The 19,006-nt window shown below is 41.2% G+C and overlaps 1 protein-coding gene across 1 annotated transcript in view; it reads right to left on the reverse strand.

Annotated features, from left to right (window-relative positions):
- The window catches only part of LOC126000521 (zinc finger protein 688-like), a 431,160-nt gene extending 412,400 nt beyond the window's left edge, over positions 1 to 18,760 (reverse strand). The window contains exon 1 of the mRNA XM_049767776.1: positions 18,630 to 18,760. Within this exon, the coding sequence (XP_049623733.1) occupies positions 18,630 to 18,753 (124 nt within the window). The 5' untranslated portion in view covers positions 18,754 to 18,760. The remainder of the gene's footprint in view (positions 1 to 18,629) is intronic.
- Between the last annotated feature and the right edge of the window lie 246 nt (positions 18,761 to 19,006).

A 19,006-nucleotide genomic window follows, 5' to 3' on the forward strand; every position in this document is an offset into this window, starting at 1 on the left:
TTTGTCATTGTAAGTATTAGAATGCTTTTGACATTGGTTCTGATTACGAGGAAAGGAGTTCTCAGATGAAGCTTGCTCTCTTGGAAATGCTCCTGGGATTATCCAAGAGGGATGAATTGGGTTCATGTGATGATTAAGGAAATTCTGATTGGAGAAAGTCCATGAGCAGAAGGGACATGGATAAATTTCTGGCTTTGGTTCTGCTGAAAGAAGAATTTGGTCAGAGTAGAATTGACAAGGTTTTCTGGACCGTAGCTCTATCTCCTGCTAAATTCTGTTCTCATGGCTTTCCTTTTTTTATGGATAAAGCAAGATAAGACTTCATATTCTTAAATATTCTAATTATTTTTATGGAATTAGAATGTAGATACAGAGTTGCCCACAACTTATTCCTTGCTCTCGGATGTGGGATCACTCCCTTTATGCTGGTAACTAACAGTATGTTTTTTGTTGTATCCGCACCGCCATCTTCCCTAACAGTATGTTTTATCTTACCATTTATATTTATTCTAACTTGTAACGTTACCAAACTCCATATTCAAAATCTTTTATTAGTTTTTGGGTTCAGCATTAAGGGCAGTGAATGGGAGCAAGACAGATCCTGCACCAATGATCTGGGAGCACGATGCCCCAGTCCAGGGCCCCCATTTCACACAGGCCCACAATGTTCTACTCCCAATCCAAGACTTGCTCCCAAGAACATCATCCCACACTCACCTGCAAACATGCCTCTTGGCACCCTCTCCAGGATTCCATCCTCCAGCCAGGAGATCAGCAAAGGTTTCACCTTGCAATGCCCTGCCAAGAAGAGTATTTTCTGGGGTTAGATAATGGGAAACGAACTGAAACCTGTGCATGAGTCTGAGATTTTATTGAACGCTGACAAACCAAGGAATAGAGGAATAATCTGTGTCTAAGTATGCATTTTGATATTGCACAGATGAGATCAGGATAAAATGAAATCAAGAGTGTAATGGAGGGGGCTGGATAGGTAGAATGGAGCTAAGGCGTTTGCCTTTCATACAGAAGGTCGGTGATTCAAATGCTGGCATCCCATAGGGTCCCCTGAGCTTCTCAGGAGAGGATTTCTGAGTATAGAGCCAGGAGTAATCCCTGAATGCTGCTGAGTGTGACCCAAAAACAAAACAAAAAAAGAAGTTTAATTGAGGGGGCTGTATTATACCATGGGAGGATGAGTGAGCAGTTGGCTCAAATGCATTTTACCTGTGTCCCTCAGGTAGTGAGCAATGAATGAAAACCCAGGAGTCAAAGTAAATGCTGCTAAAATCCATGTTTCTTAAACAGAAGAAGCTGGAGGTTTCTGGTACTGAGCACCAACTATCCTGCAACCAATTTCATCAGGTCCCGGTCTGAGTAGAGAGAGTGACCCTTCGATCCCTCCCATAAACTCTTCATTCCCCAAACATTCGGATGCCGGTGCTTTTCTGCGTGGATAATTCAATTTAGATCATGTATTTCCAGGCATATTGGACCTACCATTTCTTTCTCCTGAAATATGTAATATTTAAAACCCGGTTGAGCAAATGTAGAAATTACTTTGAAATATTATTTATCATAATCAGATAACCTCATGTGTTTAGGGAAAAAAAGCAGGTATACCTCTAGACACATTTTATACAATCAGTTCAATAGATCAATTTCTTAAACACCCTGAAACTCCCGCATTAAAAGATTAAAATCTATTAAAAGAAAAATGAGAAAACTAAGGAAGACTCCTGAGGCTAGAAATAGGGAGAGAAATCCTGGCAAATTTCCAAGTCCACCAATATGCCTGGACCTTACAGATGAGGATCAAAAATAAACACTTAATGTTTTAGCAATGAAATAATGAAGTTACTAGCTAGCAAACTTAGAAATCTAAAGCTGGTAAAAAAAAATAAAAAATAACATAACGCTGGACAATTCAACCAATACAAAGAACTCTTTTGGAAAATGAGACTCCATACAAATGAAACTGAAGGACTAAAAAACATGTCAGCCAACCACTATGGCTAGAATTATAAGGTAGAAAATCACATGGACAAACTTGAAGACAAATTACAAACCAGAGCTGATTAATGAAGTCAAGAAAGAAAGGAGTGCTGGGGGGGGCGAGGAGCGGTAGCACAAGCGATAGGGTATTTGCCTTGCAAGTGCCTATCCTAGAAGGAACTGTGGTTCGATCTCCCAGTGTCCCATGTGGTCAAACAAAGCTGGAGCGATTTTTGAGTTTAGAAACAGTAGTAATCCCAGAGCGATGCCGGGTCTGACAAAAAAGCAAAAAAAAAAAAAAAGAGAGGGCCAAGGAGAAATTGGTAAGAAAGTGGTAAAGAAATTTCCCTTACAAGTGGCAGACCCAAGACCCACAGTGGCTCAAATCCCATATGGTCCCCTGTACCTGCCAGAAGTGATTACTTAGCAGAGAGCAGGAGTAACTACTGAGTGCTGCAGAGTGTGGTACAAAATCCAAACAAAGAGAGAGAGAGACAGAGAAAAAGCAGTGAAACAAAATGTAGGGTACTTGATGAACAAAGCGAAGAGAAATAATCTCCAATTTATAGGAATACCAGAGAGGAAAATGGGAAAAGAGAAGAACAAGGAGTAATAGCAGATAACTTTCCAACTCTCTGAAAAGAGACTTTTGTACAAATGAAGTGAGAAAAAGAGAGCTAAACAAAAGAGAGCCCCAACAGAACACAAGCAATACATATACTGATCCAAACAACAAAAATAAACAGTGACATAGATTGAACCTTTAAAGCAGTTAAGAAGAAACATTTTAAGTAGAAACGATGGACATACGAAACAAATCATATTCCATTTCAAATAATTCAAGTAAGAAATGAAAGATTCACCTAATTTCTACTGAATAAGATAAGTTGTCACAGGCTGGAGCAGTGGCACTAGAGGTAAGGCGTGTGCCTTGCAAGCACTAGCCTAGGACAGACCACGGTTTGACCCCTGGCGTCCATATGATCCTCAAAAGCCAGGAGCAATTTCTTTTCTTTCTTTTTTTCTTTTTTGCTAATTAGTCATTTTGTTACTTTGTTTCTGAACATTCAATTGTTTCAGGTAGAAATTAGCATCTAAATTGGTATGTTTCTACAGAGGTGACAGTTTGAAACATAAAATAAAGTTATGAAGGAATGTCAAAAAAGATTGCTTAGAAATATTAGCATTTATATATTCAAGCTTTTAAAAAGAGGAGCCAGAGATATAACACAGCAGTAGACATTTGCCTTGTGCACGGCCAAACCAAGACAGATGGTGGTTTGATTCCCGGCAGCCCATGTGGTCCCCTGAGCCTGCCAGGAGTGATTTCTGAGAAACATTTATTTTTATTTTTACCACAGTGGATTAAAAAGCTTTCACAGTTATATGTTAGGTAGTGACATTCATTGAATCAAGGTATTCCCACCAACAATGCTGTCCTCTCTCCACCCAAGCATGCATCCCATATCCCCCTCCTTTGCCCGCGGGGCTGCTAGTTTGGGTGATTTCCTCTGTGTCTAGCTTGTTGTAGATTGCGTATTGACTCTGTTTTCCTTGGCTTTGGTGGTTAAGTAGGATCATTTTTTATTTCTACTTGATGTTCATACGACTGTTTGGTCCTGGTACCCTCCATTATTTCTCCTTCAATATGTGAGTTAGAATAAGGTGGTTCAAGTATGGTTCCGTTAGAAAGAAAGAAGAAAAAAGGGGGAGCCAAAAATCAAACAAGTAAAAAGTGGGAGGTCCTTCTAGAGGGTATAAATATCAATTTAAGAGAAAAAAAGGGAAAAAAGAAAAAAATTACAAGAATACAAAATAGGAAAAAAAAAAACAAACAAAAATCCAACTCAAAAAGCACCATAGCAATAAAGACAACAACCAATCAATAACTATGGTCCAGAGATAAAAACCACACAAAGCGGGCCCGGAGATATAGCATGGAGGTAAGGTGTTTGCCTTTCATGCAGGAGGTCATCAGTTCGAATCCCGGTGTCCCATATGGTCCCCCGTGCCTGCCAAGAGCAATTTCTGAGCATGGAGCCAGGAATAACCCCTGAGCGCTGCCAGGTGTGACCCCCAAAAAAAGAAAAAAAAAACCACAAAAAAAAAAAACATACACACACACACACACAAAGCTCAAAACAAAAAACAATAAAAAAACACCAATAGCAACAACAAAAAGAATTAATTTTTGCCTTTTTTGCATAGATACAGTAAATATTGGGAAGATTAGAAAGGGATTTCCCTTTTTTACTGTCTGTGGATATATACCTGAATATAGAAACAATGATCGGAGAGGGATGATCTCCCCCGTGGCCTAGAGATAGCATGAACCAAGGCCTTTCATTCACAAGGATGGTAGTTCAAATCCTGGCATCCCATATGGTCCCCTGTGCCTGCCAGGGGCAATCTCTGAGCCTAGAGCCAGGAGTAATACCTGAGCACTGCCTAGAGTCAGGAGTAACACCTAAACACTGCAGGGTGTAACCCCCCAAAAAATAAAACAAAGAAAAGGGAGTTCCCCTGGCCTAAAAGATACAGGGTTTATCTATCCTTGAAATATACTGCATAGGAATACCCACAGGCTCCCTACATGCTCTTATTCTCTCCCCTAGGTTTTTTGTAATATCTGGAAATTTCTGCACAGATATGGATATAAAATCAGGCCTATGTAACTAGAGATCTTGGTATTTGCACAGGTCATAGGGTGGAGTTAGCGTGGACACTTTCTTTATGGTTCTAGAAGTACTGTTTCATCACTGTTTTGTTAATCTGTTTTTTGTAGTTGGTGGTCTTGGTTTTTGTACCAATCCTAGGACAAAGCCTAGAATAGAGTCTTTCATTATGTCTCCAGAAGTTATGATCAGTTGTAGTGGTCTCAGTCAGGATTTAGAATTAAGAGATCTTGGTTGCTGTACAGATCGTAAGCCAAAGCCTAGACTAGGGTTCTTTTTTATTTGGTCCCAGGATAGGTTCTGGACAGGAGCGACATTTTTTCTTTAAACATCTTGATTAGATAAATGATTGTGATTACGTTTCAGTCATGTAAAGAACACCCCCTTCACCAGTGCAATGTTGCCACCACCAATGTCCCAAATCTCCATCCATCCCACCCCACCCCTACTGTACTCCAGACGTCATTCCAGTTCCGTCATTCATTCACATGATTATGGTAGTTCTCTGTGTAGTTATTTCTATAGCTGCACTAACCAGTTCTGCCAGCACCACTTGTTGAAGAGGTTTTCCCTGCTCCACTTAGGATTTCTTCTTCCTTTGTCAAAAATTAGGTAATTGTATGTCTGCGGGACAATGCCTGAGAACTCAAGCCTATTCCACTGATCTGAAGGTCTGTCATTATTCCAGTACCATGCTCTTGATAACTATTGCTTTGTAGTACAGTTTAAAGTTGGGGAAAGTAATGCCTCCCATTTTCCTTTTCCCTAGGAGTGCTTTAGCTATTCGAGGGTGGTTATTGTTCCAGATGAACTTGATAAGTGTTTGATCCACTTCTTTGAAGAATGTCATGGGTATTTTAAAAGGGATCGCATTAAATCTGTATGATGCTTTGGGGAGTATTGCCATTTTAATGATGTTAATCCTGCCAATCCATGAGCAGGGTGTGTGTTTCCATTTCCGTGTGTCCTCTCTTATTTCTTGGAGCAGGGTTTTTTAGTTTTCTTTGTATAGGTCCTTCACGTCTTTGATCTTGCTTCTTTCAGTATTCTATATCTATCTGTGGGATTTTTCATTGTAAGGAGGATGTGTCTTGGGGTGTTCTTCTTTGGGGTCTCTTTTTGCTCGTACTCTTAGGGCATGTAGTCTTTAACTCTGGGAGTATCTTTAATGTCTTTCACAGTTGATTCTTTCTGGAGATCTCCTACCTGGGCCTCTGGGACTCCAATGACTCTCACGTTGTCTCTGTTGAGTTTATCAAAGTCTTCTATTTTCATCTGTTCGCATTCCTTGAGTACTTTATCCATTGCCAGTCATTTGTCTTAAGGTTCTTTTCTAATTTCTTCTGTTGTGTTGAGATTTTCTGCATCACGTCTTCCAGTACTCAGATTCTCTTCTCAGCTGCTGATACCCTACTGGTGAGGCCATTCATTGAGGTTTTCAGTTGAGCTACCGTGTTTTTCAGATCTGCTATTTCAGTTTGGTGTTTTCTGATTTCTGACTTTGTGTTCTGTTCAGATTGATCTATGCTTTCTCTGAGTTCTACAAACATTTTCCATATTGCTATCCTAAGTTCCATATCTGAGAGGTTAATCAGGTGCTTCAAATTTTTTAGTTATCCAAGTTATCATCTTCATTCTCTGTGCATGGTGTTTGCCAGCGAGGTTTCCCCATTGTCACGCTTGTAGTATGGTATTTCCTGCGTGTTGGGGTGGGGTTCATTGGTTCGAAAGTGTGTGTAGCTGCAAAGGTACACTCTTCTGGGCCTCTAGGTGACAGCTTTTGAGGTTCACTTTCCAGGGCTCTGAGAAAAGCTTCAAGAATCCAGGAAAGACAGAGAAGCACAGGAAAGAGCTCCCTGCAGGTCCTCAGGTTTCTCAAAATAAGCACAGCAGGGCAGAATTTCCACAGGTAGATCAATCAGCACTCTGTCTGGCAACCCGCACAGCCAGCCATTACTTATTTGCTTGCTGGGCAGCTTCAGAATGCAGTTTTTATTTGGGTTCGCTTCCCAGGGCTCTGAGGAGAGCTTCAGAGATTCAGAAACACAGGCAAACAGGTGCAGGAGTCAGGAGCGATTTCTAAGGGCACAGCGAAGAGTACGCCTCCAGAGTCTACGGGTGTCACCCAAAAGCCTAAAGTTCAGGACAGACACAGGCTCAATGAAAAAAGGATAGAAAAAATTATAGAAGATACTGAAATCCAAACATAAGATGGGACCCCTACATTGCGGCTCCCTGTGGGGGATCCCCGTGAGGGGTTCCTAGCTCTAGCTGACCGGCAGTCAGAGCTGTCCCAAAGGTGGCCACACAACGTGGTGGGTGATTCTCCTGAGTACCTGTGGAAGCAAAAGGTTAGTAATGACTCATGACTCAGTGAGAGACCAAGAGCACTTTATTTCGGGCAGCATACAATTATATACTATCAGCCAAAAGGGGAACTGGGAAGGGGGAGCATGAGTTGCACCAATCATCATCTGCCAAGACAGTCTTTACACACTGCCCAGGAGGGGAAGGGGTGGAAAACCACAAGGCACGGATGTCACGTACACAGCCAGATGGAATTTTAGATAAAGAGGAACATATGAAAACATAAGTTGAACATTTGCGTACACAAAGTTTTGGTAAATGTTAAACCTTTCAGTGAACCTTAAAGAGAATGTTCTGTTATATGTCTAACTTTTCTCATGGCCATGGAATGTATTGGTCAGAGTGAGAGCAGGCTCAGAACCGCCAGTCCCTATTATTTTTTTGCTGCACACATCTTGTTGGCCTTGCCTCAGCAGTTATCTGGTTTCTGTTATTCTTCTGTAGCAAGCTGCGGTCAGCCAAGGTTCGACGGTAGAAGTGGGGGGATGTCCAGGGACATCTCCCTGCTGCTCCCCACACTATATTTCTATCAGACCAAATTGCATGCAACCTCAAGAAAGCATTTATGACCACGATGGACAAACTAGTGACGAGAGAAACAACAGACAAAGAATTACTAACTCTGTTCAAATTTTATGCATCAAACAGAGCCAGCAATACACGTAAGGCTTTTTGCTCACAAACCTAGAGAAACATAGGACTGGAAACATGACATAATGGGAGATTTCTGTAGCCATTATTGCCAATAAACAGATCCATTACTTTAAACATGAGCAAAGATATGAGACTTCATTAGACACTTGTAAAACTAGGACTAATGGAGCTATTCATGCCTTTCATTCACAAAAAATGTGAATACACATTCTTCTCAACTGCATATGAACCTTCCCTACAACAGGTCACATTTTAAGACACAAGTCTAACGTACATAAACTCACAAATTAAGAATTATACCAGAGGCCGGCACAGTGACCAACAATAGCTAGGATGGACCACGGTTTGATCCTCCAGTGTCCCATATTGTCCCCAAGCCAGGAGCGACTCTGAATGCATAGCCAGGAGTAATACATGAGCGTTACAGGGTGTGGAACAAAAACCAAAAGAAAAAGAAAAGAATTGTGCCAAACACTGTCAATATGCAAGATTGACTGTAGACAAAAAATGTGGAGAAAAATCTAACACCTGGTGACTAAACAACATGCTGGTCAACAACAGATGGATCAAAGAAGAAATAAAGAAATAGAGATTCCTTGAAACATACGATAATAAAAAAAATTGCCAAAATCTATGACATACAACAAAAGCAGTAATCAGTGTGTAATTCGTAGTAACACAGGCCTACACCAGGAAAGAAGAAAAGCCAAAATGTAGAACATAATGGGATAACTTATATACCATGTTTCGCGAAAATAAAACATCCTCTGAAAATAAGGCCTACTTATAGGTTTCCTACAGGCTGAAATATAAGGCATCCCCCAAATAAGCACCCATAGTCTCTCTATCTTGGAGTGAAAATGAATATACCATAAACTGGTTGGTAGGGCAACCCTGCCTGGCCTCTTGCAACCAGTGACATAATGGAGAGTCATGACACTTTACCATATATAGGTAATACATTTTTTTTCTTTTCTTTTTTTAAAGAAAGGAAGATGCCATGTGCAGCGCTTCATTTGGATGTGTCTGGAGTCTTGCAAGCTTGACTACCCTATGTTCTTCTACAAATGGACCTTGAGAGCTTGTTTGGAGGTTCTAGAAGGGCAGTGCAGCTACTCGTATACCCTCGACCAAAGAACATTCGTCTCTATTCGGCGAAGACCATCCTTTTCAACAGTGCGCAGCTTCAGGAGGGGCGCATATGGAGCGGTAACAGAGGAAGGGATTCTCTGTCCTTCCTGAATTCTTGAAGCTCTCCTCAGAGCCCTGGGACGCAAACCCCCAAAAAACTGCATTCTGAAGCTGCCCAGCGAACAACAAATGGCTGGCAGTGGGGGTTGCCAGACAGAGTGCTGATTGCTCTACCTGCGGAGATTCCGCCCTGCGGTGCTTCTTCTGAGGAAACTGGGGACCTGCAGTGAGCTCTCCTGTGCTTCTCTGTCTTTCCTGGATCCTTGAAGCTCTCCTCAGAGCCCTGGGAAGCGAACCTCAAAAGCTGTCACCTAGAGGCTCAAAAGAGTGCACCTTTGTGGCCGCGCAGTGTTCTAACTAATAAACCCTACCACAACACGCAGGATAAACCACACTACTAGCGTGACCATGGGGAAACCTCGCAGGCAAACACCATGCACAGAGAATGAAGACAATAGCTTGGATGACCTAAAAAATTCTGACCAGCTGATTAACCTCTCAGATAAGGAACTTAAAATAGCAATATGGAAGAAGTTTGTAGAACTCAGAGAAAGCATAGATCGATCTGAACAGAACACAAAGACAGAAATCAGAAAACTCCAAACTGAAATAGCAGATCTGAAAAACATGGTAGCTCAACTGAAAACCTCAGTGGATGACCTCGCCTGCAGGGTATCAGCAGCTTAGGAGAGAATCAGAGTACTGGAAGATGTGATGTAGAAAAATTCAACACAGCAAAAGAAATTGGAAAAGAACCTTAGTACTGATGTTCAGGCAATGGAAAAAGTACTCCAGGAATGCAAACAGATAAAAATAGAAATCTTTGATAAACTCAACAGAAACAACATAAGAATCATTGGAGTCCCAGAGGCCCAGGTAGGAGATCTCCAGGACGAATCAACTGTCAAAGACATCATCAAGGGCCCCGAGTGATAGCACAGCGGCATTTGCCTTGCAAGCAGCCGATCCAGGACCATAGGAGGTTGATTAGAATCCTGGTGTCCCATGTAGTCCCCTGTGCCTGCCAGGAGCTATTTCTGAGCAGACAGCCAGGAGTAACCCCTGAGCAATGCCGGTTGTGGCCCAAAAACCAAAAAAAAAAAAAAGACATCATCAAAGATACTCCCAGAGTTAAAGACTACATGCTATCAAATCCTGCATAACTGAAGAATACCAGGTAAAGGAGACCCAAAGAAAAACAACCCAAGATACATCCTCATTACAATGACAAATCCCACAGGTAGAGATAGAATACTGAAAGTAGCAAGATCAAATAGGGAAAATACATTCAAAGGAGCATCCATAAGAACTTACCGCAGACATGTCACAAGAAACTCTCAAGGCCAGGAGACAGTGGTGGGATATTGTGACAAGACTGAATGACATGAACACCTCACCGAGAATACTGCACTCAGCCCGACTCATGTTCAGGTTTGAAGGAAGAAGAGATAGCTTCATGGATAAACAACAGCTCAGAAACCTCACAGATGAAAAACGAGCCTTAAAGGAAAAACTAAAAGGTCTACTCTAAGACAAGACAGACCAACAAGCACAGCAAACTTATCTACAAAGATGACATTCAATCCTATGACAATCATCTCCCTCAATGTCAATGGACTAAACTGACCAATTAAAAGATAAGAGCTCTTCCAAGACCTCCCTGCCGCAAATCTTTACCAATCTCAAGAAGGTCAGGGGCTGTGATGGAAAGGTGCCTGGGAACCCACACACCACAAGAAAATCCCAAAAGACAATGGGGAAACCTAAACTTTCAACGTAAGTCTAAGACCTGTATTACACCACCTCCTTACCTGTTTATCCCCAAAATTGAAGTAGTCTCTTGCATTACTCTGTTCCTTTAATTACTTTGTTAATTCAGTTTTTTAAAATGTTTGTTCTACATATACATAGGTGAGCACATATACTTTTATTCCTATTTTTATCTTTTTTGGGTGTGTGACCTGTTTCTGTTTTCTTCTCTGTCCACCCCCAAATGCACTGACAATATAATGTAGCACCATTTCTCCCTGCAAAGGCACACTAATAAAAGGGGAAATCCTACATATAAAAACGAGCTCTTATCTACTAGGGATAAGAACTCATACTTGTTTACAATACAGGGATATCTCTCACCTTGAAAATATGTCATGTGGAACCAACTTAGACCCAAGTGGATTAGATACCATCCATCCAGCCTTGAACTCTGCATCCCAGACAAAGAAATGACAAAGTTCATCACAACAGCAACGGGAAACAAATCCCAGCCGGGACATCCTTAATACTGCTGGGCCACCAACAAGTGCCAGCCCTAATATGATATTCTGACAACGAGAAAAATGGGAACAACTTGACCTAAGAACAGGTTATCCTACCTCACCAGCTAACGATAAGACAAAATCAGAAGATTTGTCACCCTTTGGTTGGTCTAAAAGTCAAGATCCCGATTTACAGAAGACTGGCTACTAGAACCATGACTGGAATGTATATATCTTGGGACCAATAAAAAACCCCAGTCTAGGGTTTGAATTACGACCTGCACAACAACCATGATCCCCAATTCCAATTGGCTGAGACAATTGCAATGGAATGGGGCTTCTGGAAACACAATGAAAGACGCTATTCTAGGTTCCATCCTAGGATCAGTGCAAAGACCAAGACCACGAACCACAGAAGATGGATTAAAATGACACTGAGGGAACAGAACTTCTAGAACCACAAAGAAAGACTTCATCATAAATTCCACTCTTGGACCTGTGAAAATACTGAGATCTCTAGATACAGAGGTCTTATTTTAATCACCCAGGAAGGAGCAGAAGCCTTCCAAACACCACGAAAGCACCAAATGAAGAATAAATGAACCTGAACGGAGTCTATAGTTAATCCCATGACAATATACGCCAAGTGTGGAGAAACCCCATATATCTTAGGCCAAGTGAATTACTTCTCAAATGACCCCAATATTTACTGTGCCATTGCAGGAGGGAAAAAAAGGCCAGCAATATATCTAAGGCTTTTGCTCACAAACTTAGAGAAACATGAATGGAAATGGGATATAATGGGAGATTTCTGCATTCCATTATTCCCAATAGACAGGTCCATTAGGTGAGACACTAACAAAGATATAAGAGCCCTACATGAGAAACTAGAAAATCTAGGACTAAAGAATCTATTCAGGGCCTTTCATCCTCAAAAATTGAATACACATTCTTCTTAAGTGCACATGAAACCTTCCCCAGAATTGATCACATTTTAGAATACAAATCTGACTTACATAAACTCACAAATATAAAAATTGTACCAAACACCCTGTCAGACTATAAATGGAAAATCGAACACGTGGATACTAAACATGCTGCTCAACAACAAATACTAAACAGGAAATAAAGAAACAGAGATTCCTTGAAACACATGATAATAAAGAAAAAAATTGCCAAAATCTATGAGACAGAACAAAAGCAGTAATTAGGGTATAATCCATAGTAATAGAGGCCTACAATAAGAAAGATAAAAGCCAAAATCTAGAACATAATGGGACACCTTATGTACCATGTTTTGTGAAAATAAAACATCCTGTGAAAATAAGACCTACCTAATAGGTTTCCTGCGGGGTGAAATCCCCCAAAAATAAGACCCTTAGGTTCTGTCTTGGATTGATAATTTACCATAAACTGGTTGTTAGGGACACCATGTATGGCCTCTTGCAACCAGTGACGTATGGAGAGTAATGGTGCTGTACCATATAAGATTAATAAATATCCTTCATTTTCACCTAACAATATATGTATACCATACTCCTCGTTGAAAATAAGAGAATCGGGGCTGGGTAGGTGGTGCTGGAGGTAAGGTGTCTGCCTTGCAAGAGCTAGCCAAGGAAGGACCGCGGTTCGATCCCCCGACGTCCCATATGGTCCCCCCAAGCCATGGGCGATTTCTGAGCACATAGCCAGGAGTAATCCCTGAGCGTCAAACGGGTGTGGCCCAAAAACCAAAAAAAAAAAAAAAGAAAATAAGAGATCTCGAGGCCAGACACATAGCATAGAGGTTAGCCATCTGCGTTTCAAGCAGAAGGTCATTGGTTCAAATCCCAGCATCCGATATGGTACCCTAAGCTCACTAGGAGCTATTTATGAGCATAGAGCCAGTAGTAAACCCTGAGCACTGCTGTGTGTGACTTCCAAAAAACAAACAAAAAAGAAAATAAGACATGTGATGAAAATAAGACCTAGCACATCTTCGGGAGCAAAAATTAATATAATACACTATCTTATTTTTGGAGAAAGTGGTTATCTGAAGACCAAGAGCCAAGAAACCAAACATGAGCTGAGCAAAAAATTAAAAAAAAAACAAAACAAAACAGAGCAGGGGCAGGGGCCATAGCACAGCCGTAGGAAATTTGCCTCACATGCCACAAATCTGAAAGCACTTTGTTCAATCCCCGGCACTCCATATGGTCCCCTGAGCCTGCAGGAGCAATTTCTGAGAGTAATTCAGGGAGGAACCCTTGAATGCCACCAAGTGTGACAAAAAACCAAAGCAAACCAAAAAAAAAAAACAAAAAAAACAAAAAAAACAAAAAACAAAAAACCAAAAACCAAGAAGCAGAGCAGAAATCAATATAGAAAAAAGTGAAATATTAGGGAGACCAGTTGATGAGTTTTTTTTAACAAACAATAAATAAGATAGACAAACTGCTGGCAGACTCATGAGAAAGAAAGGGAAAATATTCAAATAAATTAAATCAGCAATGAAAGAGAGATTACTACAAAAACTCAAGAAATCCAAGAGCTTATTTTTCCTACCCCTTCCCTTCAGAGCTTATTTTGAACATTGGTGTTCAGTTACGCTAGATAACCAAAAAGAAATGGACAGATTTCTAGAAAAATGTCACATCCCCATACTGAATTAGGAGGAATTACAAAGCCTAATTAGGTCTATCACAAGAAAATCAAAACTATAATTAAAAAACTTTGCACGATGAGACGAGTTTACAGGTAAATTTTATCAAACATTCAGAGAAGTATTAGCAATTACCATTGATCCTAAAAAGATGGAAATCCTCCAAATACTTTCTAAAAGTGTATCACACATTCCCAAAGTGTACAAAGGTAATAGCAAGAAAAATCTTCAGCCCAATCTCAGCAAACCGAATCCAACAACACACAAAAAAGATGAAATATAGTGGGGCCCGAGCAGTGGCACAAGCAATAGGGCATTTGCCTTACAAATGCTTAACCTAGGACGAATGGTGGCTTGATCCCCTGGCACTCCATATAGTCCACCAATCCAGGAGTGATTTCTGTATTGTTTGTCTGTTTTTGTTCTGGGGCCACACCTGTTGATGCTCAGGGGTTACTCCTGGCTCTGTGCTCAGAAATAGCTCCTAGCTTGGGGGGATCATGTGGGATGCCAGGGGATTGAACCACGGTCCGTCATAGGCTACTGTGAGCAAGGCAGATGACCTACCTCTAGTGCCACTGCTCCCGCCCATGATTTTTGATGGCAAAGCCAGGAGAAACCAGAGTGTCACCGGGAGCGGTCAAAAAACAAAATCAAAAACAAAGATTTTACATGGTGTCCATGATTGTTTCATCTGAAGGATGCATAGATGGTTCAGTATATAATCAATCAACATCATATTCCACATTATTAAAAGGATAAAAGCAACATGATCATACGTATCAAAGCAAAAAACGCATTTGATAGAATCTAACACTTCCTGAAGAAAAATACCTTCAGCCAAACAGTTGTGTAAAGAATCTTCAGCAAGATAATAAAAGCTATCTACAAAAATCTCTCAGGCAGCATTATTCTTAATGGCAAAACACTAACATCTCTTCCACGAAGGTCAAAAGTATGTCCACTTTCAACTCCTATTAAACATAATGCCATAGACTCATGCTCCGGTATTAATTCACAGAGTAGACTTTGCAATTTATTTTCAATTAAACCTAGATTACTATTGCAATACATCATTATGCCCATGTTCTCAGTTTGTTTTCAGGATAGGAACTTAGATGCTCACGACCCATTATGATTGTTTTAAAAATGCTCTATGCACAATCTAACCCAAAAACACTTTTGTCAGCAAAGTTTCCCTCACCAATGATGGTGATTATATTTGAATAATATTTGAAATTGAAAAATTTTCCATCTGAACTGTCAGCTTGGTATTATTTAAGAACTCTGACCTGTTCCACCCGGATCAGTTTTTCAAGTGCAACCCATGGATTGATCTTCATTGTCTATATGTGTGACTGTGTGTGTGATGGCTACAGCTATGCCTAGTGTCCAGCTGAACTGTACATGCCTATTTTATAAACAGTCCTCCCACTGTTACAAATATCACCATTCTTGACCGTGCTTAACACTTTACAAATCCTTTTGAATCCTTTTGTTCTCTCTCTCTGATCTGGTATTTCTCCCTATTTAATCCTTCTTATTCTCAGCCCTAATGGTGAGGAAAGGGCACATACCCCTTCTCGAACCTGCATCAAGCCAGCTCCCAAAGCAAAAGGACAGCTAGAAGATGCAGCTGTCACAGCTGATTTGCTCTTCACAGCCCTTTTCGCCCACCTCCCTTTTCTGTGGAATGCTGCACACTACCTGATTCTGTTTTTGAGAAACCTTTAGATAGAGGACATTACACTGTTCCTTACTCCATTACAGTGCTATATTATATTAGATTCCAAATTCACTTCTCATTGTTATCTTGATAAATATTCTAACGTATTAATTTTCAGGTCACACCAGGCAGTGCTCAGTAGTTACTCCTGGGACTACACTTAGAAATTGTTCCCTGAAGGCTCAGAGGACCATATGGGATGCAGGGATTCGCACCACAGTCCTTCTGCATGCCTTACCTCCATGCTCTCTCTCCAGCCCCAGGTATTCATTTTCTATTTGATTACTGTTGCTATTATAACCTAATATTTATGTTCACTGTAGGGCCATAAATGTCATTAGAAAAGGCAACTGCATGCCATAGACTCTTGCTACAGTGCTAATTCACTGGGATCTATGCTCAGAAATCGATCCTGGCAGGCTCAAGGGACCTTATGGGATGCCAGGATTCGAACCACCGTCCCTCTGCATGCAAGGCAAACACCACCTTACTTCCATGCTATCTCTCCAGCCCCTGCATTTTGTTTTCAATTAAACCTATTAGATGACTATCACCATATAGAACATCATATATAATGTCTGCCACATATTATGTCAGTTTGCTTTCTGGAAAGTAACCTAGATGCTCAAGACCCATTATGATTGTTTTAAAAATGCTCTATGCACTACCTAACCCAGAAATGTTTTTGTCAGGAAAATTTACCCTCACCAACGGTCATTTTACATGGAATTGAAAATTTTTCCAACTGACCTGCCAGCTTGATATAATTTAATCACTCTTGCCTATTTCACCTCAGTTTTTCAACTGCAACCTACGAATCAATCTTCATTTATGTATGTGAGAGTATGTGATGGCTACCTATGATGAGGAAAGATTTCTTAAATGATTTTAGGATATATATATTTTTTTAACTTCTCTTTTTCAAAGAACTGCTCCATTTTAGAATTCTAGCCTGGTAACAGAAATCTGCCAGAAAAGTGGGGAGCTACAGAAACAAAGAGGCCTCAGACAGTTAGGAAGAGGTTTCAGACAGCTAGCTTGAACTAAGATAAGCAAGTTCTGCTTTCACAGCTCCCAAGGACAGCAAGCCTGGAAGATAAGACCAGTCTTGGGCATGTGAGATCAACACCTTTTTATGCTCACTGTTAGTTTATAACTGCCACTTTAAGTAAGTTTTGAGCTTTATAGGATATATCAATAAGTTAAGTTAATTGGTAAGTGCTCATTAACTATTACTAATTATTATAAGCCTAGAGTGATTCGAGCAGTACCAGCCAGAGGGGGCTCTTGGCGCCAGAAAGCCCAACTCCCATGCTTCTAAGGCTGACGTATGTGCCACTCTGTGCCAAGAACTCTAACCATTAGCTACATTTGAACCTTGAGTTTTAATGATCCCCTTTCTTCTCTACAACTCACAAGGCCAGGATCCTGGCCCACTGTGATAAGCTGACACCTGCAATATGTAACACTAGGATTGATAAGTTGTAAAGGTCATCTCTTTGTTCATTGAATGTGTCTCCCAAAGTTATGATGTTTTTAAATGTAAGCCTTTGTTCATAGCTGCGTCTATGACTGATAAGGAAAAGTACTGTTCTTGCTTTGAAAATTCCTATATGAACTCTGTAGAAAAGAGCCTCAGGGTCTCTGCTCTGAGATCTGTCTCAGCAGATGACCCGGACTGGCCAGAAAAAAATCTCACCTGTTGTTTGTGCATGGTCTGTGTCTCTTTGGGACCCTGAAGGCGCCGAAAGGACGGAGGGGCACATTGCCCCAGATCCTAACACCTATATGTCTATGCCCATGTATTGTACATGCCTATATTGTAAATAGTCTTTCCCCCTGTTATAAATATGCCCCTTCCTCCTCCCATTTACTATCTTAAAATCCTTTTGTATCCTTTCTTCTCAAACTCTGCTGTGATTTTTCCCTATTTTTCCCTTTATTTTTGGGGGTTTTTTGGCCCACACTCATTTGACACTCAGCATTGACTCCTGGTTTGGTGCTAAAACATTGCTCTGGGCTTGGGGGAACCATATGGGACATGGTCCACCCTAGGCCAGTGCTTGCAAGGCAGACGCCTTAACACTCGCGCCACAGCTCAAGCCCCAATTTATCCCATTGACTGTCACCTCCTAACACCTAGGAAATGGAACATAACCACACTCGAATGTGTTGGAAGTCAGCTCCAAAAGCAAAAGGACAGCTTTGTAGCCCACAATGCTCCAGCCCAGGTAGAAGATGCCGCTTCCACATCTGCTGATTTGCCTTGGCAGCCCCTTTTCTGTGTACTATTGCTCACTACCCAATTCTGCATTTGAAAAACATTTTGCTAGAGGACATTACACTATTCCTTACAGTTGGGAGTCATTTTTCAAACTCCAAGAGACCGAGTCACACACTGAAGCTGTGCTCGGAATTTTATTCCCTGCCTACAGTATTTCAAAAGACTTAAAAAGAATATGTATATTTCTTTGTGTATTCTTTAGATATAATAAACTTAGTAGGTACATTTTGTATTGTGTATGTCTTTATATAAATGTAGTTGTCCCCATTTTTTTGATTTGTTTAGTTGGAAAATTCTAACAGGTAAGTTTCAATTCAAACTGTCCCTGGCCAGGGAGAGGATGCAAAGGATTGGGAAATATGTTCTGTATGCAGGGACATCGGGTCATCTGTATGCAGGAACATCATCCCTGCCCAGCATAATGTCCCAGGAAGCACTGAGAGAACCTCAAGATCTGCTACTGCATGGTACTTTGAAATCATGAAAAGAAATTGGCCAAACCGACAGTAATCAGGGAGGAATACTTGCTCTGTGCTCGTGGAGGATATCTGGAAGACTGAGCGAACATAAGCAGAGCCAGGAATGAAACTCAGTTTGGCACAGGTATGGGAAACCCTGACAAAATGTATGATTTCTCTGGTCATTGAAGAACGTTAAAAACAGAATGTTGGACTCAATTGAAAAATAAAGTCAGGACCTGGAAGGTTGAAAAATAGGGAGGGACCTTGACTTTTGGGCTCAGCAGAATCACATCGCTTGTGGAAACCAGATCCCAGCCTGATCCTGGCACTTTCCTGTCACCCCAGGATGTAGCCCACAGTAGAGTCCCCCCTGCAGTTCTCACCTACTGCCTGCAGGTGCTCATACGTCTCCAGCATCACGTCTCTGTAGAGCTTCCGCTGAGAGGCATCCAGGCACAGCCATTCCTCCGGGGAGAAGATCACAGCCACCGCAGGGAAGGAGACCATGTCCTAAGCACAGACAGAGGGGTTTAGGAAAAGGCTCATTCAGGGGGCTGGGGAGAGAACAGGAATTCGCAGTGCTCAAGAGTGACTCAGGGATTTTACCTTCTGTCCTCAATGGCACCTACCGCCTAGTTCCACTCTCAATAGGCACCAGCATGGAAGGTCACCAGACATTAGGGTAGAAAGCCAGATCTGCTCTCATGATATAAAGACTGTATTCTAGACTGTACATGCAAGTGTTGCTTTGCAAACATCA

This window comes from Suncus etruscus (genome assembly GCF_024139225.1).
Source record: "Suncus etruscus isolate mSunEtr1 chromosome X unlocalized genomic scaffold, mSunEtr1.pri.cur SUPER_X_unloc_1, whole genome shotgun sequence".
NCBI lineage: Eukaryota > Metazoa > Chordata > Mammalia > Eulipotyphla > Soricidae > Suncus > Suncus etruscus.